This window comes from Lampetra planeri, chromosome 64 (genome assembly GCF_965212315.1).
Source record: "Lampetra planeri chromosome 64, kcLamPlan1.2.h2, whole genome shotgun sequence".
Lineage (NCBI taxonomy): Eukaryota > Metazoa > Chordata > Hyperoartia > Petromyzontiformes > Petromyzontidae > Lampetra > Lampetra planeri.
The window spans coordinates 3530529-3553118 of NC_136170.1; the positions used below are offsets into that span (position 1 = coordinate 3530529).

A 22590-nucleotide genomic window follows, 5' to 3' on the forward strand; every position below is an offset into this window, starting at 1 on the left:
ACGCTCTCCCCACACACACACACGCTCTCCCCACACACACACACGCTCTCCCCACACACACACACACACGCTCTCCCCACACACACACACACACACACACACACACGCTCTCCCCACACACACACACACACACACACACGCTCTCCCCACACACACACACACACACACGCTCTCCCCACACACGCTCTCCCCACACACACACACACACACACACACACACACACACACACACACGCTCTCCCACACACACACACACACACACGCTCTCCCCACACACACGCTCTCCACACACACACACACACGCTCTCCACACACACACACACGCTCTCCACACACACACACACACACGCACGCTCTCCACACACACACACACACACGCTCTCCACACACACACACACACGCTCTCCACACACACACACACACGCTCTCCACACACACACACACACACACACACGCTCTCCCCACACACACACACGCACGCTCTCCCCACACACACACGCACGCTCTCCCCACACACACACACGCACGCTCTCCCCACACACACACACGCACGCTCTCCCCACACACACACACGCACGCTCTCCCCACACACACACACGCTCTCCCCACACACACACACACGCTCTCCCCACACACACACACGCTCTCCCCACACACACACACTCACTCTCCCCACACACACACACACTCACTCACCCCACACACTCACTCTCCCCACACACACCACTCTCCCCACACACACACACACACACACACGCTCCCCCCACACACACACACACGCTCTCCCCACACACACACACGCTCTCCCCACACACACACACACACACGCTCTCCCCACACACACACACACACACGCTCTCCCCACACACACACACACACACGCTCTCCCCACACACACACACACACACACACGCTCTCCCCACACACACACACACACGCTCTCCCACACACACACGCTCTCCCCCACACACACGCTCTCCCCACACACACACACACACACACGCTCTCCCCACACACACACTCTCTCCCTCCCCACGCTCTCTCCCTCCCTCCCCACACCCTCTCCCTCCCCACCACGCCGATTGTGATCGAGGGGGGAGTGAGTGCGTGGCTCTCCTACCACGAAGGGGCACAGCAGCAGCATGATGGGCACGAAGAGCGTGCCGCAGGAGAAGCACATCCAGAAGTTGACGTCACTTTGGAAGAGCCGGAGATCGCCTGCAAGGAGAGAGGGGGGGGGGGTCAGGGGGGGGGGGGTGGAAGCGCTCCATGGTTTACCCCCCTCCCCACATTCTCTTGGAAGGGGTCTTCAGTCGAGACGGCCGTCGCAAGATCCAGTCTTCTAGGAGCAGAGTAAGCCCCCTACCACCACCAAAATCTAGCTTTACCACCACCACCACTATATCCTTATGACAACCACCACCATCATCACAACGACCATCGACCACAATTACCAGATCTCACATCACCGCAACCAACATTGGCACCATCATGATGACACCACCACCTATTCCACCACCACAAAAAACTGCTGGTGGAAGTCGGTGCGTGGTGGACGAGGTTGGTGGTGGAGTCGGTGCGTGGGTGGACGAGGTTGGTGGTGGAGTCGGTGCGTGGTGGACGAGGTTGGTGGTGGAGTCGGTGCGTGGGTGGACGAGGTTGGTGGTGGAGTCGGTGCGTGGTGGACGAGGTTGGTGGTGGAGTCGGTGCGTGGTGGACGAGGTTGGTGGTGGAGTCGGTGCGTGGTGGACGAGGTTGGTGGTGGAGTCGGTGCGTGGTGGACGAGGTTGGTGGTGGAGTCGGTGCGTGGTGGACGAGGTTGGTGGTGGAGTCGGTGCGTGGTGGACGAGGTTGGTGGTGGAGTCGGTGCGTGGTGGACGAGGTTGGTGGTGGAGTCGGTGCGTGGTGGACGAGGTTGGTGGTGGAGTCTGTGTGTGGTGGAGTCGGTGCGTGGTGGACGATGAGGTTGGTGGTGGAGTCGGTGTGTGGTGGACGAGGTTGGTGGTGGAGTCGGTGCGTGGTGGACGAGGTTGGTGGTGGAGTCTGTGTGTGGTGGAGTCGGTGCGTGGTGGACGATGAGGTTGGTGGTGGAGTCGGTGTGTGGTGGACGAGGTTGGTGGTGGAGTCGGTGCGGTGGTGGACGAGGTTGGTGGTGGAGTCGGTGCGTGGTGGACGAGGTTGGTGGTGGAGTCGGTGTGTGGTGGACGATGAGGTTGGTGGTGGTGTCGGTGCCCTCACCGAGCGGGGAGAAGAAGGCCTGCGGAGGTGAGCAGGAACCCGAGCAGCGTGCCGCTGGCGAGGATGCACACGGTGCTCAAGCCCAGACGCCACCACAGCGCCAGCAGCAGCAGCCCGCCCACCACTCCCGCAGAGCACGCGATGGCCACACGCGCTGGGGACGGGGGGCAAGCCAGCGGCGCCGTCCCACCATCACCGTACGCCAGTGCACGGCCACACACACACACACACGTGCACACACACACGCGCACACACACACGCGTGCACACACGCGCACACGCACGCGCACACGCGCCTCACCATCGTCGCCGAGCTCTGCCGTGGTGTGGATGCTTGTGTGGATGGCCGTGTGCACGGTGACGCGCGTCACCACCACGTACACCGCAAGGCAGCCCACCAAGAAACCGTCCACGAACACCTCTACAGCAGCAGCAGCAGCAACAACAAACAGCTCGATTATTGCAACTCGCTACTCTACGGGACGTCTGGCAAAAACAAAACCTTAGCAAGCTGCAGCGTGTGGACACCATCCTGGGGCCTCGTGACGGGGGGGGGGGGGGGGGGCACTGCGAGCTCCGACTCCGTGCCCAGCTGCGTTGGCTGCCGCTTGCCGAACGACTTGGTCGCGAGGTCGTCGCCGCACTCAACACCACGCACACAACCTGGCTTGGCCACAAATGAACCGAGCGACACCTCGCTGCTGATCTCATCGGCAAGGAGCGTTAAACCACCGTGACGTGGACTCCGGTTATCCTCGTAGCGGGCAGCGGCTTTTGGCTGGCCATCCAATAAAAATGGTGGCCACCACATCGCGCGCTTTCGGATGCGCTTGTGCGGGCCGTCTGCAACGCACTACTTCCTTCCGATATCAAAAAGCCACTGGGAGCTGCGATGCACCTTGAAATCTAAAGTTTAAACTCGCATCTGTAGAACTGCCGTTTGTCTTTAGCTCGTCTTCCTTGCTCCCCCGCACCGCCGATTAGCACGGCTGGCTACGTACGGTGCGATAGAAGTTCAACGTAGGTCCACACGTACACCACCCATCGCCAGTCGGCCCACGACCCCGAGGACACCACCAACCTGAGCCAGAGAGCCTGGCCCGACGTGGAGGAAGGGGACTTACGCGTTTTGAAGAAGCGATGTCCGAAGAAGCACATGAAGAGTCCCACGAGGCCGGCCAGTACCATGAGGACCTTGTAATAAGTCTTGCCTGCAACACACAGAGACAAAGGTCCCCCGTGTAGCCTTCAACAGACTGTTGGGGAAAGTGCTGTTTAGCGGGTAGCAGCAGCTATGAAGGCCGGTACGGCACACGAGGGGTTTGGGTGGCCAGCACCACCACGCCCGACCGCCTTTGTCTCCCCCAGTGGCGATGGTTTACTACACACAGCCAACAGGCAGTCGTTTAAGGCCGAGTCGACCTAGGGAAGGCCCAGGACCGTTTCGGATAAACTGTCACTGGTGGTGTTGGTGGCCCGTGAGCGGGATTCGAACTCGCATCGTAGCCGGGGTTTGTAGCTGCGCTACCACTCACCGTTATAAATAGTCAAAGATCCCCCGTGTAGCCTTAACAGACTGTTGGGGCAAGTGCTGTTAGCGAGCAACTATGAAGGCCGGAACGGTACACGAGGGGGTTGTGTGGCCAGCACCACCACGCCCGACCACCTTTGTCTCCCCCATTGGCGATGTTTTTACACACCGATCAGCTCAGATAATCACCGGTATCGACCGCGAGCCGGCAAATTGAACCTCAGAGGTCGCCGGGTTCGTAGCGCTACTACCGCGACCGCTCCCCCACATCAGCACCTCCGAAGGCCGACGCTGTGGCACACGAGTGAGGGGCTGGGTGGCCAGCGAGGGAGGGGCTGGATGGCACTCGAGGGAGGGGCTGGATGGCACACGAGGGAGGGGCTGGGTGGCACGCGAGGGAGGGGCTGGATGGCACTCGAGGGAGGGGCTGGATGGCACACGAGGGAGGGGCTGGGTGGCCAGCGAGGGGAGGGGCTGGGTGGCCAGCGAGGGAGGGGCTGGATGGCACACGAGGGAGGGGCTGGATGGCACACGAGGGAGGGGCTGGATGGCACTCGAGGGAGGGGCTGGATGGCACACGAGGGAGGGGCTGGATGGCACACGAGGGAGGGGCTGGATGGCACTCGAGGGAGGGGCTGGATGGCACACGAGGGAGGGGCTGGATGGCACACGAGGGAGGGGCTGGATGGCACTCGAGGGAGGGGCTGGATGGCACTCGAGGGAGGGGCTGGATGGCACTCGAGGGAGGGGCTGGATGGCACTCGAGGGAGGGGCTGGATGGCACTCGAGGGTGGGGCTGGATGGCACTCGAGGGAGGGGCTGGATGGCACACGAGGGAGGGGCTGGATGGCACTCGAGGGAGGGGCTGGATGGCACTCGAGGGAGGGGCTGGATGGCACACGAGGGAGGGGCTGGATGGCACACGAGGGATGGAGGGGCTGGATGGCACTCGAGGGAGGGACTGGATGGCACTCGAGGGAGGGACTGGATGGCACACGAGGGAGGGGCTGGATGGCACTCGAGGGAGGGACTGGATGGCACTCGAGGGAGGGACTGGATGGCACTCGAGGGAGGGACTGGATGGCACACGAGGGAGGGGCTGGATGGCACTCGAGGGAGGGACTGGATGGCACACGAGGGAGGGACTGGATGGCACTCGAGGGAGGGACTGGATGGCACACGAGGGAGGGGCTGGATGGCGCGCGAGGGAGGGGCTGGATGGCACTCGAGGGAGGGACTGGATGGCACACGAGGGAGGGGCTGGATGGCACACGAGGGAGGGGCTGGATGGCACACGAGGGAGGGGCTGGATGGCACACGAGGGAGGGGCTGGATGGCACACGAGGGAGGGGCTGGATGGCGCGCGAGGGAGGGGCTGGATGGCACACGAGGGAGGGGCTGGATGGCACTCGAGGGAGGGGCTGGATGGCACTCGAGGGAGGGACTGGATGGCACACGAGGGAGGGGCTGGATGGCGCGCGAGGGAGGGGCTGGATGGCACTCGAGGGAGGGGCTGGATGGCACTCGAGGGAGGGGCTGGATGGCACTCGAGGGAGGGGCTGGATGGCACACGAGGGAGGGGCTGGATGGCACACGAGGGAGGGACTGGATGGCACACGAGGGAGGGGCTGGATGGCACTCGAGGGAGGGGCTGGATGGCACTCGAGGGAGGGACTGGATGGCACACGAGGGGAGGGGCTGGATGGCACACGAGGGAGGGGCTGGATGGCACACGAGGGGAGGGACTGGATGGCACACGAGGGAGGGGCTGGATGGCACACGAGGGAGGGGCTGGATGGCACACGAGGGAGGGGCTGGATGGCACTCGAGGGAGGGACTGGATGGCACTCGAGGGAGGGGCTGGATGGCACTCGAGGGAGGGGCTGGATGGCACTCGAGGGAGGGACTGGATGGCACTCGAGGGAGGGACTGGATGGCACACGAGGGAGGGGCTGGATGGCACTCGAGGGAGGGGCTGGATGGCGCGCGAGGGAGGGGCTGGATGGCACTCGAGGGAGGGGCTGGATGGCACTCGAGGGAGGGGCTGGATGGCACTCGAGGGAGGGGCTGGATGGCGCGCGAGGGAGGGGCTGGATGGCACTCGAGGGAGGGGCTGGATGGCACTCGAGGGAGGGGCTGGATGGCCAGCGAGGGAGGGGCTGGATGGCACTCGAGGGAGGGGCTGGATGGCACTCGAGGGAGGGGCTGGATGGCACTCGAGGGAGGGGCTGGATGGCACTCGAGGGAGGGGGCTGGATGGCGCGCGAGGGAGGGGCTGGATGGCACTCGAGGGAGGGGCTGGATGGCACTCGAGGGAGGGGCTGGATGGCACTCGAGGGAGGGGCTGGATGGCACTCGAGGGAGGGGCTGGATGGCACTCGAGAGAGGGGCTGGATGGCACTCGAACCAACAAACACGCCGCCGATGGTGGCCCACCAACGGAATCGGGACCGGGCCATGCGGCCGATGAGACCACCCGACTCCAGAAGCGGCACAAAGATGATTCGGTGGCCGAGCTATCGGCATGGCCACGAATTCCAAACCAAAAATCGACCGCCGCGTCGTAAACCAGCCGCTGCCGCCGCCTTCAAAACGGACGAGATCCCCACCCTGCGTCCGATCAGACAATCGAGTGGATAACTCCGTCTTTATCCTGCTGCTATGAATCCGTACGAAAGGGAAAAGAAGTCGACACAAAGTAGCGCCTACACCAAATGATTAATTTGGCAGCTGCCAAATGTAACATGAAAACATTTACCCGTAAAAACAAAGTTTTTCACTATAAATCCTTTATATGCGTGGCGGGCTAGAGTCCTCTCGTCCTCTGGTTTGAGATGGCTGCCACCTATGGGTCAGATGATTGCCTGTCACCATTAAGCAATTGGTAATTAAATATTTTTTTTTTCCTAAAAAGTGTAAAATTTTGGAAAAAAAATTTCACGAAAATTAATTGTCACGCACAACGAGTCTGTGTGCAAAATGTCAGCTCGATTGGATCACGGGGAAGTGGGTTAAAAAACGACCGAAAGATTTGCACGGTCATAAGCGCGCAAGCAAGCAAGCGAACTTAATATAAAGGATTTAAAAAGAGTCGAGCTTAGTGGAGTTGAGCACGGCCTGGCAACGTACGGTGCCGAAGAAGTTCACCGTAAACACACCGAGGCCAGGCCAGCCGGGGGCCGCACGCGGGGAGCGAGAGACTCCGGCAACGGCGGCGAGCGGCGACAGCGCCGATGGTGGTTCATGAGGACGACCACGACGATGACGACGACAACTACGGGAATAACGGCAAAGGCCACGGCGACGGCCATGGAGACGCACCGAGGTGGTAGCAGCCGTCGCTGCGCGCCGCGAAGCTGCAGGCGTAGGTGGCGGCGGGCACGTAGGCGGCGCTGGTGTTGCGCCGGGGGTCGCGCACCACCACGCAGTACACCACGCCCTGGCCCGGGTACGACGTCTGCATCAGGCGCGGCTTCTCCGACGAGCTCAACGTCCGCATCTGGGGGGGGGGGGGGGGGGGGGGGGGGGGGGGGGGGGGAAGGGGGGGGGAACGGGGAACAGATCGTGGAAGCGATTTCGGAACCTCCTCTTGGGAGGTTGAGGTGGGGTTTGGGGGGGGGGGAAGAAATAAAAACAAAACTTCCATCTTGGGAGAACAGCCCACAGAGAGAAGTGGACATTAACAAAACCGCTTCTGGGGAAGATCCTTTTACAAAGGTGACGCTCTGGGTCAAAACAAACACACAGTGGAAGATTGGGGGGGGGGGGGGGGGGGGGGCGGCGGCATTGAGAATTTGACGGCTACACCGCTGCCAATACGTACGGGGGGGGGGGGGGGGGGGTAAGGGGAGACTCAGAGTTGTATGTGTGTGGAACTTCTTTCGCACAGTACGTAGCCAACCGTGCAAAATCGGAAGGCGCGGTGAAAGGGACAACTAAACACAAAAAGCCGTCATGATTATTTGAGTTTGCCGATCTCGATGATGATGATGATTTGGAAGTGCACCGTTCCCAGTGGCTTGCTAATATCAGAAGGGAAGAGCATTCCAGACGGCCGCCAGGAGCAGCGATTCTGAAAGCGCCGCAGATCCCCGGGGGGGGGGGGGGGCGTCAAGCGTGATTAAACTCTGCCACGCCATGCCACCCGCGGAATAATATAAATAAATCGACGAATGTCACATGCTGGGTTTTAAATAAAATAATATATATACATATAATTATATCGTACAGGGTGCCAACCAGTGCCACACACACACACACATCAAAATAAAACTTGTACGCGTTCCCTTGGGGGGGGGGGGGGGGGTGGCGAATGAGGGGCAAATTGTATTCCAGTTGCTTCAAATATAAAAACCACTTCAATGGGCTTCTTCACACAAACAATCAGACGCGTGTCCGTCCGCGTGTGCAAGGGGGAGCGGAGCTGTAGCGGTGAGCACGCCACGCTACGAACCTGGCGACGCAGAGTTCGATTCCCGCTCACGGCCAACATCACGTGACGATTATCGGAACCGATCCTTGTAGGCCTCCCCTAGGTCGACTCAGCCTCAAATGAGTACCTGGTGCAGTGCGTAAAAACATGGCCACTGGGGAGACAAAGGCGGCCGGGCCTGTGGCTGGCCACCCACCCCCCTCGTGTGCAACTCCGGCCTTCGTTAGGTGCTCGCTAACAGCACTTGCCCCAACAGTCTGTTAAGGCTACACAGGGGATCTTTGTCTTTGTATGTGTGTGTGTGTAGGTGCTCGCTAACAGCGCTTGCCCCAACAGTCTGTTAAGGCTACATGGGGGATCTTCGTCCGCGTTGTGCTCGCAGGGGTTTTACAAACGGCACGCAAAGTGCTTGCCGCAACACGGCAACTGGGACGGACCACCACAAAGGGAAGCCATTCATCACCACGAATAGACCTGCTGCCTCGGCGAATCACCACGGCGCCCCGAGGAAGAGGCGCAAACACGAGGCGGCGGCGGCGGCATCTTCAAGGCCCTCCGGCCGGCTGGGGCGGCACCAAGAGAGCGGAGCTCCCAAGGACCCGGCATGGGCACGGCAGGGTGGTGGAAAGTAACGAGGGACAACTCGGCAGACGCGACCGGCTTGCGCGAGATCGAAGGAGAGAGACACCGAGACACCGAGTGATCCAGAGATCGAGACTGAGACAGATAGAGACGGTGGGGGAGGGGGGGGGGGGGTCGAGGAGTCCAGGAGATCTAGAGTTCTAGAGATTGACGACTCACACTCCCCCAAAGAGGAAAAAGGTCGAAAATAGTCCCCAGTCAAGGCTGGAGGAGTAGGGGATATCCATCAGCCATTCAATTGAAAAAAAATAAATAAAGGCTTTACACCCATACCCTCTTGCAGCAATGATACAGAAGGATGTTAACCCTTTCCTGTTCCGATGACGCACACACACACGTCATCGGAACGAAACCGCAAGGGAAAAGCTCAAAATAAATCAACTTTTATAAATCGGTATCAATCCTCCCGCAAGGCCTTGCGTGCGGTGCCGAGTGGTGCCGTTCGCGTGGCACAGTTTTTGGCGCCGGCTATCGCAGACTGGCGGCGGTAGTTCCGCTAACGTCCCCTGCGGTGTGCGAGTGCACGTCTTCAAAAAAAAAAAACACAGCGGCGCCAATACTACCACTACCACTAGGCCTCTCGCGTGCGTTCTGAGATCGGCAGCACCTACGAAGGCCGGCACTGCACGAGGGGGTGGGTGGGCAGCACCACGCCTGGCCGCCTTTGTCTCCCCAGTGGCGATGGTTACTGCACACTGCACCAGGTACTCATTTGGGAGGCTGAGTCGACCTAGGGGAGGCCCATGACCGGTTCGGATAAAATCGCCACCTGGTGTTGTCCAGGACCGGGAATCGAACTCGGGTCGATCAGTTCATAGCGCAGCGTAGCGCTCAACGCTGCACGACCGCTCCCCACTACACACACACCCCCCTTGGTAAGTGCTCAACTAGTAACTAAATCGTCACATTTTGTTTATGTGACAAACCTTTCTTATAATCGGCTGCATGTTGGATGGTGGCGGTAGCGGGTTTGACGACAAACCAATGCATATTTACGCGATCTCCAACCCACAACAAACCCTCTATTTATGGACAATATTATAAATATCAACGTTCATCCTACAAAGTGCCATCACAAGGGACAAACACAAACACAATTCTTCGTCGTTGCCCGTATTGAAACCTGCTGTACGCCGTATGGACCCGAAAACTCATTTCCCTGCACAAGAATACGGGTAAACCGCATGGCTCGACAGGTTTGCATATACGACTACTACTACTAGCGGCACATTACAAAATACACAAATCTCCCCGTGTAGCCTTAAGACTGTTGGGGCAAGTGCCGATAGCAAGTAGCAGCACCTGTACGAACGCACGCATATTTATTCGTACACGCACCGATACAATCCGTCAGGCTCGTACAACACAAAGACAAAGATCCCCCATATAGCCTTTAAAAACACTGTTGGGGCAAGTGCTGTTCGCGATCAACACCTATGAAGGCCAGAACAGCACACGAGGTGGGGTGGGTGGCCAGCACCATGCCCAGCCGTCTTTCTCCCCAGTGGCGATGTTAACTACACACCTCACCAGGTGCTCTTTGGAGGCCGAGTCGACCTAGGGGAGGCCCAGGACCGGTTCAGCTAATCGTCACCGATGTTGGCCGTGAGCGGGAATCGAACTCGGGTGGTCAGGTTCGTAGCGCAGCGCGCCAACTGCTACCCCACCGCTCCCCCCTTACACACACACACACACGCGCACACACACACACACACACGGACTTTCCGTACGTACCTTGGAGCCGTACGCCTCGCAGCCGCCGGCGGTGGACAAGCGGCGCAGGGCGCTCAGGAGAGAGTCCGCCCCCAGGTCGCCCTCGTCGAGGAAGGTCTGGTAGACGTCGTACTGCAGGCGCCAGCGAGACTCGGGGCCCTTGTCCTGGTCGCAGGCTGGTGGCGCAGAACCCCTGCGGACGAGGGAGAGAAGCAGGCGCACGCCGGCAGGCTATTACTACGCACACACACGTACACACACGCAGCGGCTGTAACCTAGAGTACCCGGAGATTCCTACCAGTATAAATGGTATAGTGTATAGTATACGATTATTGTGTAAAGTATGTAAATGGTGTAGTGTATAGTATACGATTATTGTGTAAAGTATGTAATGGTGTAGTGTATAGTATATGATTATTGTGTAAAGCATGTAAATGGTGTAGTGTATAGTATATGATTATTGTGTAAAGCATGTAAATGGTGTGGTGTATAGTATATGATTATTGTGTAAAGTATGTAAATGGTATAGTGTATAGTATATGATTATTGTGTAAAGTATGTAATGGTGTAGTGTATAGTATATGATTATTGTGTACAGTATGTAAATGGTATAGTGTATAGTATATGATTATTGTGTAAAGTATGTAATGGTGTAGTGTATAGTATATGATTATTGTGTAAAGTATGTAAATGGTATAGTGTATAGTATATGATTATTGTGTAAAGTATGTAAATGGTATAGTGTATAGTATATGATTATTGTGTAAAGTATGTAAATGGTGTAGTGTATAGTATATGATTATTGTGTAAAGTATGTAATGGTGTAGTGTATAGTATATGATTATTGTGTAAAGTATGTAAATGGTATAGTGTATAGTATATAATTATTGTGTAAAGTATGTAAATGGTATAGTGTATAGTATATGATTATTGTGTAAAGTATGTAATGGTGTAGTGTATAGTATATGATTATTGTGTAAAGTATGTAAATGGTATAGTGTATAGTATATGATTATTGTGTAAAGTATGTAAATGGTATAGTGTATAGTATATGATTATTGTGTAAAGTATGTAAATGGTATAGTGTATAGTATATGATTATTGTGTAAAGTATGTAATGGTGTAGTGTATAGTATATGATTATTGTGTAAAGTATGTAAATGGTATAGTGTATAGTATATGATTATTGTGTAAAGTATGTAAATGGTATAGTGTATAGTATATGATTATTGTGTAAAGTATGTAATGGTGTAGTGTATAGTATATAATTATTGTGTAAAGTATGTAATGGTGTAGTGTATAGTATATGATTATTGTGTAAAGTATGTAAATGGTATAGTGTATAGTATATAATTATTGTGTAAAGTATGTAAATGGTATAGTGTATAGTATATGATTATTGTGTAAAGTATGTAAATGGTGTAGTTGGGTGGGCAGAAGGGATGACCGACCGTGGGTAACCGAGGTTGGCCGGAGCAAATTCCAGCACCGTCTCGTAGAGGTTGTAGCTCAGACGGAGGTTGGGGTCCACCTCCATGTCGTACTCCAGGTTACAGCCGCCCGGCACAGGGTCTGCTCGAGGAGTGGAGGGGAGCGGACAGGAACGAGTGGAGCGGAGAGAGCGGAGAGAGCTGAAAAACGTGGATCGGATGTATCAAGTCGTAACCGGATGTGGACTCTTACTATCAATACGACCACTACTACTACTACACGCCATGCCTACCAATCAACAACTGCCCCAGAGTTCCATTGCCAATCCCATCAGCTGCCAATATATTCAAAACGCCGACACGGCCCCTCCTCCCGAGTTCACGTCAACCTCAAAATGAATCTGCTAAAGCTGCCACCGTGGGGGCGGCTGGCGGACACGAACAACAAGCCGCTGTCAAGAATGTAAAGAAACGAGTTTGTCAATCGAAACGACGATTTCTTTGTGCAGCAGCACGGCTCGCAGCGGCTTCCGAATATTACCGGAAGGGAAGAGCATTCCAGACGGCCGCAAAAGCAGCGCATCTGTAGGCGTGCGGTGCGGTAACCACCGCCGTTGTTCCATCTACTGCTGGATGAAGAGCAATGCGGTGGCGATGGTGATGTCTCTACCCTGTGTGTGTTCTCTAATCCATGTGCCGCTCTGTCTCTCAGCGCAATCACCATCGCCGTGCACAGATCCAGGGGGCTTCCTAATATGGGAAGGCAGGAGCGTTGCAGACGGCCGCAAAAGCAGCGCGATCTGAAAGCGCCGCGCGATGTGGTGACTGTTTGTTCGATGGCCAGCCAGAAGTGTAGTGTAGTAAGGTATTGTGTAGTATAGCAGTGTGCAGTGTAGAGCAGAGCAGTTGAGTAGGGCACCGCGGGAGCCACTGGCGAAACACAGACGAACTGCGATTTAACCTACTATTATAAACACGGACCACAAAAACAAAAAAAAACACATTTAAAAAAAAACACAATTAAAATAAACACACACACACACTATTGAAACAGAAGCATTTAAACTTTTTTTTTTCAAATCTTAACATGCAAGGGTAAGCCGATTTGTGTGTTTAGTTTGTGGTCCTTCCCTAGCACCTCCGATGAGCACGGTCGGCTACGTACCGTGCGAAGAAAGTTCAACATACAAAGACAAAAGACAAACATCCCCCGTGTAGCCTTAACAGACTGTTGGGGCAAGTGCCGCTAGCGAGTAGCTACCTACGAAGGCCGGCACGGCACACGAGGGGGCAGGTGGCCAGCACCACACCCGCCGTTGTCTCCCGCGTGGCGATGTTTACACAACGCACCAGGTACTCATTTGAGGCCGAGTCAACCTAGAGGAGGCCCAGGGCCGGTTCAGATAATCGTCACTGGCGTTGGTGGCCGCGAGCGAGAATCGAACTCGGGTCGCCGGGTTCGTAGCGCGGCGCGCCAACCGCTGCACCACCACTCCCCACGACATACACACACGACACACACACGACATACACACACGACATACACACACGCGCAGTGCTTAGCCACACACGCCGTGTGTGTGTGTGTGCGCGTGATCCTCACCACTGGCTGAATAGGCCAGCGCCAGAAGGCTGGCTGTGGCGTTGGCTTGGGCCCCCGTGTACATGTACCACAGCAGTCGGCTGTCCCGGGGATGAAGTGAAAACAGCAGCCCTGCGTCCGTGCCAGTGTACGAGTTTCCTCTCCTGAGGGCCTGACACACACACATTATTATTCCACACGCGCACACCGAAAATCTTACATCCCGATCAGCAGGTACACAAAATGGGACCTTTTTTTGCCAGTATCAAAGTATGAAAAAAACATTAATAGCTTTTTACCCTTTCCTGGCAATTAAACAGGAGAGGTGTTAAGACGTTCAAACGCCAAATATATACCTTATGCAAAGAATCAAATTACTGCATTAAAACACACACAATCTCCGACCCCCAGGTTTGCAGATTTGCTGAGCATTTCTGTGAGGTTCTGGGGGAGGGGAAATCCCATCATGGGACAAAGTGGGAATGACCCTGCTGAGGCTGCGGTGCCTCAAATATTGGAAGAAGAAGTCACACCCTGTGAGTGGCTGGCTGAGGAAGTACTGAAGGCGATCCAGAGTCTTGAGACCACCAAGAAAGGCACCGGGCAGAGATCTCCCAAGCGAAATGCTGAGGGAGGGTGGCGTTTGTTCACAGACTGCCCTACATGACACCATAACAACAGTCTGGACCACTGGATGGGATCTACATGATTGGAAGGATGCCCTGGTGGTCCCCCTCTTTAACAAGGGGGACCGCACAGACTGTAACAACTACAGGGGCATCTCACTCATCAGTGTGCCGAGAAATAATCCTTGCAAGGACATTCAACAATCACCTTGCTAGGCATGCTGAGGAGATGCTTGTAGAACCTCAATGCGGTTTCAGGAACGGGCGGTCCTGCACAGATGCCATATTTTCTGTCCGTCTGCTACAGCAGAGGTGTAGGGAATTCCAACAAGACCTACATCTAATTTATTGACCTGGTCAAGGACAATGATACCATCAGTAGGCCTGGACTCTGGGTTGTTTTTCGTGCTTTCGGAGTCCCTGACTCTGCTCACGATCATTAAGGACCTTCATGATGGTGAGCAGGCCTGGGTAAAACTATGTGGCCTGGAATCGGAGCCATTCCCGGTTCACCCTGGGGTGCGACAGGAATGTCATCTGGCTCCAACATTATTTAACATCTATTTCGAACACGTAGTTCGTGAAGCCTTTCAATGGCTGTACTGGAGGAATTTCCATCTGGTACAGATATTATGGGAGGCTGATCGATGCCCGGTGCGGTCAAGGGATGGCACCCTATTGGTCAACGATGTTATGTATGCCAATGATCGAGTAATTGCTGCTCATTCAGAGGAGGAGTTGGAGGCGCTGCTGCTGAACCTGGAGCTTGCCACTAAGAGGGTTATAGGGTTAGCCTTACCATCAGCCCCACCAACCACTAAGCACCTGCCTGGGTATTTTGTACCATCAGGCACTCCAACCCCACAACTCCCAATTGGTGATGGGGCAGTTGTGGAGAGAGTGGAAAGTTTCCCCATACCTGGGCAGTATGCTAATGAACTGCTTCAGTTTAACAGCGGAGGTCTCACTCCAAATAAGTCGAGCAGCATTATCTTTTCATCGGCTGCGTCATGCTGTGTGGAAGCTTCAGGTCTTCTCGGCCACGGTCATTCCCCTCCCTTCTCTACGCTTGCGAAACGTGGACCCCCCTAATGGAGCATCTTCGCCGGTTGGAAACATTTAGGCTGGCCTGCCTACGATCCATCCTGGGTTTAACCAGGTTGGATTGTGTGAGGAGCTCACAAATCCTTGAAAGATCTGGGCAAAGTCCCATCGGTGAGCTCCTCCGGCAGGCCAAGGCCGCGTTGGCTGGGTCATGTAGCCCGCATGCCCAGCCACTGCATGCCTAAACAGCTTTTGTTCGTATTCTTGGGTCTTTCGGTAAAGTCACATAGATAGGTTTCAAGAAAACAACAACAACAAAATAAAAAACTACGACGTTTCGATTGCAACACAAGCGTTCGTCATCAGGAAGAAAATAAAAAAGAGGCTCTAGTTTTTTTTTTCTTTTCTTTGAACCTTTACCAAAATAGCCAAGAATATGAATTCCTGCAGTCACGAAAGCTTTAAGTCAAGATTTTGGCTTTTGTTCGGCCAGATAGAGGGGGCCATCCGGCCTAGAGAAGAGATGGAGTGATGTGGTACAAGAGTATGTGGAGCCGAGTGGACTTGCCCATGACTGATACCAGCGGTGTCAAGATCGACTTTTGTGGAGGAGGCTCGTGAAAGACGCTACTGGGCAGTTGCAGGCAGTCGCCCTCCAGCAACAACGGAGGGCGGAGGAGCAACGCTCACAACAACGTGCGGAGCGCTGGGTGGCTAAAGCACAGCAAGTTGGCACAGTAGGGGGCACAGGTGGTGCATCAGCCAGTCGTCTCCGTCATCTCAGTCAGTCGACCCGTGACACCTGGGTTTGCCCCGTGACCTCCTGCTGGCGGGCGTTCGACCACTTCACGTGCACATGGCCTGGCACAAGCGCCGCATCAGTGTGGGGAGCGGTAGTGTCGCGGTTAGCACGTGCCTCTTCGAGTCTGGCGACCCAAGGTTCAAATTCCGGCTTTCGCGGCCAACACCGGCAACGATTACCTTAACCGGACCTGGGCCTCCCCTAGGTCGACTCGGCCTCAAATGAGTACCTTAGTACGGTGTGCCGTGTAAAATCATCGTGACTGGGGAGACAAAAGCGGGCGAGCGTGGTGCTGGCCCACCCACCCCCTCGTGTGCCGTTGCGGCCTTCACTGGGTATTGCGACTCGCTGAAAGCACTTGCCCCAACAGTCTGTTACAGGCTACACGAGAGGGGAATGAGAGTCATGTTGTGGGTAGGGCAAAGTGTGGGTCTGCTCCCACAGCTTCCAGGACGTCGGTTTCTGCTTGTGGAAGAGCAGAGGCTCCTCCTTAGCGGAGGGCGTTTTTTTTTATTTTTGTTGTTGTCGTTTACAGAATGAGAGCCCCCCGATACCACAGCCCATGTCACGCGGCTCGCACGCAAACCGGGAAACCAAGCCAGCCCTATGTAGGGGGAGGGCGGCGGGGGATCACAGGGGAGGGAAACCTGGGGTAGGTGGGGTGAGGGGGGAATGGGGGAGAGGGGATCAAGAATAACTATTAAACTCCAGGGTCAGGCAACCTCTCAGAATTCGTTTTAAACCCGCAAAACCACTTGAGAATACCAACAAACCCGAAGTTGGCGGTTCCTTTTACCCCACGGCCGTTCCGTTTACCCTGGAGAAGGCGACGGTAACGCCGCCGTCCCGCTTGTGTGCCTGGAAGGTGACGAAGCTCGCAGAGTTGGGCAGCGCCTCCAGGGACAGCAGCAGCGTCTCGTTGGCGGAGAGCCGCTCCACGCGGTTCACTCCCAGACGCAGCTCCATCCTCTTGTCTGGGGACAACGCCATTTAAAAACAACAACCACCAATTCTTTTTGTTCACTCGGGGAAGTCGGGCCCGTGTCAAGGAGGCAAAAGAGGCCGGCTCTGCCGAGATTTGGTGCGAAAGAAGCTCATACGTACACACGGCACATACAAGTGGTCAGGTTGGAAAATGAAATATTGTGGCCATGCATCATGTAGTAAACCCATAGACCCACATAGATGCATAGAAATCCATAGCGATACACGGCGACCCACAGAAATGCATTAAAGACAGCCACACTAGTGCCATTGTGGCCATGCAATCCACACTATGGACCATGTAATAAACCTAAAGGGAGACACACAGATACATAGAGATGCAATAAAGACATGCCACATCAGTAGGATCGTGGCCATACAACCCAATCATGGCACCATATCGTAAACCCAGAGACCCACGGAGATTCAGAGACACATCGCGATACGTCGACCCACAGATGCATGAAAGACACAAGCCACAGCAGTGTGATAGCGGCCATGTAACTCAAATTATGGCACCATATTGTAAACCGATAAAGACCCACAGGAGATTCACAGAGACCCACAAAGATCTTCTGGAAAACAGTAAAATGTATTTACAAAAAAGGCATCTAATTACAGATAATCTTCCAGTTGCACTTAACCTAAAAGGGGACTATTTTTCAGAGCCCCAAAAAATAGTTGACAATTTTAATCTTCATTTTTCTGAAGCTGGTGACCTTTCTGATAATAATACATTGGGGGTAAACCCTGCTAATGCAGTTTCTGACACCCCTGTACAAACATTGAACAAATTTAGTTTCCAGCCCATCCACGAAAAGAATGATCTGAAACATGTGTCCTACACTGTTCTTCAGGTGTTGACTGCTCCAGCAAAATTACTGATGACGGTTGCTTGTGTTGCTTCCGAAAGGTCGTGATTTTATCTTCTTGGTTCTTTCGGTAAAGTCACGTAGAAGGGAAGTAATAAAATAATAAAAATAAAACATAATAAAATTATTCTCACGACGTTTCGGCCACAACGCAAGCAGCCGTCATCAGGTGAAAACCAGGTCCGTCGAGGCGACAGAGTCTGAATGAAACAGCACACGAGCTTGGAGCATATATATAAGCTGGGCGCCTTGACAAATGAATTTGCATATCAATATGAATTTAGCATATTTATGGTAAATGCAGGAATGTGATTAGTACTACATATGCATGTGCATTATGCAGGATTAACAGCATCAAAGGGAGCTGCAGTTGCTGCTGCAGTTGCTGCTGCTGCTGCAGTTGCTGCTGCAGTTGCTGCTGCTGCTGCAGTTGCTGCTGCAGTTGCTGCTGCTGCTGCTGCAGTTGCTGCTGCTGCTGCAGTTGCTGCAGTTGCTGCTGCTGCTGCAGTTGCTGCTGCTGCTGCTGCTGCTGCAGTTGCTGCTGCTGCTGCTGCTGCAGTTGCTGCTGCTGCTGCAGCTGCTGCAGTTGCTGCTGCTGCTGCAGTTGCTGCTGGTGCAGTTGCTGCTGCTGCTGCTGCAGTTGCTGCTGTTGCTGCTGCTGCTGCAGTTGCTGCTGCTGCTGCTGCAGTTGCTGCTGCTGCAGCTGCTGCAGTTTCTGCTGCTGCTGCAGTTGCTGCTGCTGCTGCTGCAGTTGCTGCTGCTGCTGCAGTTGCTGCTGCTGCTGCAGTTGCTGCTGCTACTGCAGTTGCAGCTGCTGCTGCAGTTGCTGCCTTATCCATTTTAATATAACACTATGTATTATTCTACCCACCCTAATGTGTATCACACTGCTATATATTTACTATACAATTACGACACCATACATTACTCTGCACACTGCACCATGCCAGTGAGTGGAACGCGGTCTGAAAGTCAATCAGTTAAGATGCGAAATGGTTTATTACGTCCTTCCAATGATTGCTAAGCCAGAATCCATCTTCTCGGTTGAAATTGTCTCTGTGTTTGTATATGTGGATCGCCTCATGAACGAATCTCTCATGATAGCCAGATGGCTTGCAGAGAACCTCTGTCTTGGAGAAGTCAATGTCATGTGAGCCCACTGAATTGTAACAGTGATCTGCCACGACTGAGGTAGATCACTGTTACACGTAGAAGGGAAGTAATAAAATAATAAAAATAAAACATAATAAAATTATTCGTGATTTTATTTATTTTTTATTTTTTTACCTATGTGACTTTACCGAAAAAGCCTCGTATTACGTTCCTGTTGCTCTATACCAGGTGGTGGTGAGGTGCAGAATGTGCGTATCAGGCAAACCAGTAGCACCACCACTAACAAATATGTTAACTCAAGGTTTTTTGGGTTGGATCGCGTAAATATGAGTGTCGATAAACTATTAAATTCGTCGCGAAAGCCTATTTGTTAGACAAATGTTAACTCTTCAGACAGTAGGGAGCAGCAGCTTCATTTTAGAAACATGACATTGATATCATTTAAGATTATTTTGCCGCTATACATTTCATATTTGTCAACCCATACGGTTTACCCCATATTCTTGTACAGGGAAACTGAATTTTCATGTCCATCCGGCGTACAGCCGTTTCATTACTTGAACATTTATTGAGATTATTTATTTGTGTTTGTCCCTTGTGATGGGACTTTGTAGGATGAACGTTGAGATTTATAAGGGGGCACGGAGTGACCAATAAGGTCTGAATTGGTCTGTAATAAGCACTGATAAGGGGTTGACCCAAGGCATATATGCTCAAAATGCCCCCCCCCCCCCCCCCAAATATATTGCTATAAAATAGATCTGTTAATACGATTGTGGTTATGGTTGTACTCTATTAATCCCCAATCTCTGCCATTATATACAATGAAACAAGAAAAAGGTAAAAAAGAAAAAACAGAGCAATGTAATACAATACACTATTAGACATTGTAAAAACTAAAAACAAAGTCCATCCCAGGTGTTAGTGCATTTTTTAATATTTTAGGCAGGAAATGGCAGGAAATGAGTTTTCAAATTTAGATTTTTTTTCTGGGGGGGGGGGGGGGGGGACCCCTAGACCCCCTGGAAGATTTGGTCCCCCCCAATGTTGACTCCATGGCTACGGCCTTGGGCTGACCAGGTATATGTCCACACCACGACGACGATAAACCACAACTTTGTCGAGGTTACCATTTGTGATGGTCAGGTGGTTTCTGAAAAAAATAAGTTGAATACTTCAGTGGGCTTTGCCTGCTAAGATACACCAAGAGGTTAGTTTTATTCGTGCATTTTTTCAAGCGACTTGTTTATCTTCATTTTGCAAATCTGCGCATTGTGTATTGTTGTCGTAACGTTCTTACTCCATGTCCCCTCTTACTGAACATCTGTGAATGAAGAGCTTTATAACTCATCGGATTCCTCCTGCAGTATAAATATTCCGATGACGATTGAGAACACCACCACCACTCCTACCACAACCACCACCACTCCAACCACAACCACCACTCCAACCATAACCACCACCACTCCAACCACAACTCCAACCACAACCACCACAACCACCACCCACAACTCCAACCACAACCGCCATTCGCCACTAAGTGGCGGTGACGTCACCACGACGCTTGTGCCAGGCAATGTGCACCTTGAGGCCACGTGAAGTGTCGAACGCCCGCTGGCAGGAGGTCACGGGGCAGAGCCAGCAGGTGCCACGGGGCAGAGCCAGCAGGGTGCCACGGGGCAGAGCCAGCAGGGTGCCACGGGTCAGACCCAGCAGGGTGCCACGGGTCAGACCCAGCAGGGTGCCACGGGTCAGACCCAGCAGGGTGCCACGGGTCAGACCCAGCAGGGTGCCACGGGTCAGACCCAGCAGGGTGCCACGGGTCAGACCCAGCAGGGTGCCACGGGTCAGACCCAGCAGGGTGCCACGGGTCAGACCCAGCAGGGTGCCACGGGTCAGACCCAGCAGGGTGCCACGGGTCAGACCCAGCAGGTGCCACGGGGCAGACCCAGCAGGTGCCACGGGGCAGACCCAGCTGGTGCCACGGGGCAGACCCAGCTGGTGCCACGGGTCAGACCCAGCAGGTGCCACGGGTCAGACCCAGCAGGGTGCCACGGGGCAGACCCAGCAGGGTGCCACGGGGCAGACCCAGCAGGGTGCCACGGGTCAGACCCAGCAGGGTGCCACGGGTCAGACCCAGCAGGGTGCCACGGGTCAGACCCAGCAGGGTGCCACGGGTCAGACCCAGCAGGGTGCCACGGGTCAGACCCAGCAGGGTGCCACGGGTCAGATCCAGCAGGTGCCACGGGGCAGACCCAGCAGGTGCCACGGGGCAGACCCAGCTGGTGCCACGGGTCAGACCCAGCAGGTGCCACGGGTCAGACCCAGCAGGTGCCACGGGGCAGACCCAGCAGGTGCCACGGGGCAGACCCAGCAGGTGCCACGGGGCAGACCCAGCAGGTGCCACGGGGCAGACCCAGCAGGTGCCACGGGTCAGACCCAGCAGGTGCCACGGGGCAGACCCAGCAGGTGCCACGGGGCAGACCCAGCAGGTGCCACGGGGCAGACCCAGCAGGTGCCACGGGGCAGACCCAGCAGGTGCCACGGGGCAGACCCAGCAGGTGCCACGGGGCAGACCCAGCAGGTGCCACGGGGCAGACCCAGCAGGTGCCACGGGGCAGACCCAGCAGGTGCCACGGGGCAGACCCAGCAGGTGCCACGGGTCAGACCCAGCAGGTGCCACGGGGCAGACCCAGCAGGTGCCACGGGGCAGACCCAGCAGGTGCCACGGGTCAGACCCAGCTGGTGCCACGGGTCAGACCCAGCAGGTGCCACGGGGCAGACCCAGCAGGTGCCACGGGGCAGACCCAGCAGGTGCCACGGGGCAGACCCAGCAGGTGCCACGGGTCGACTGACCGAGACGACTGCCCGATGCACCTCTTGTGCCCCCTACTGTGCCAACTCGCTGCGCTTTAGCCACCCGGCGCTCCGCACGTTGTTGTGAGCAGCATAGCGCCTCCGCCCTCCGCTGTTGGAGGGGCGACTGCCTCCCAACTGCTCAGCAGCAGCGTCCTTCACGAGCCTCCACCACCACCATCAACAACTACCACCAACACCACCACCACAACAACCACCACCAACATCAACCACCACCACGCGCGCAGCAAGCAACAACAAACCTGCGCGGACATCGTCGTCAGCTGCGGGAGGGCTCCTCTGTAACTCCGAGGCCGCGAGAGGGATGACAGAGAGGCTCTGCAGAAGCAGCAGCTGCAGCAGCAGCAGCAGCAACGAGCCCCACATGGCCACTGCGCACAGCGGCAGCAGCCGTGAGGCGAACCCGGCAGCAGCCACGGCAGGCGGCGGCAACGGAGGAGGAAGGCGACGTCGCGTGACGGACGCCAAATGTGGCAATGAGAGCACGCGGTGCTTATATTGCGGAACTGCTGATGCGAGATAAGGAACCCCCCTCCACCACTACGCCCCGCCCATCCCCACCAGCTCGCCCCACGAGACTATCCCCCCCTCTAGCTCTTCCGGCCCCCCCCCAATATTCATCTGTTCCCCCTGTACCCCTTCCGGCCCCCTCCCCAGTCCATCGGTTCCCCCCGAACCCCCTTCCGGCCCCTCCCCCCCCAGTCC

The 22590-nt window shown here is 55.1% G+C and overlaps 1 protein-coding gene across 1 annotated transcript in view; it reads right to left on the bottom strand.

The window, feature by feature from the left end:
* The window catches only part of TM7SF3 (transmembrane 7 superfamily member 3), a 44432-nt gene extending 22058 nt beyond the window's left edge, over positions 1-22374 (bottom strand). Inside the window, 11 exon segments of the mRNA XM_078619775.1 lie at positions 1121-1218; positions 2239-2257; positions 2259-2392; positions 2539-2658; positions 3362-3448; positions 7090-7267; positions 10577-10748; positions 12007-12127; positions 13589-13739; positions 16856-17013; positions 22128-22374. Coding sequence (XP_078475901.1) covers positions 1121-1218; positions 2239-2257; positions 2259-2392; positions 2539-2658; positions 3362-3448; positions 7090-7267; positions 10577-10748; positions 12007-12127; positions 13589-13739; positions 16856-17013; positions 22128-22251 — 1362 coding nt within the window. The 5' untranslated portion in view covers positions 22252-22374.
* Positions 22375-22590: the final 216 nt, after the last annotated feature.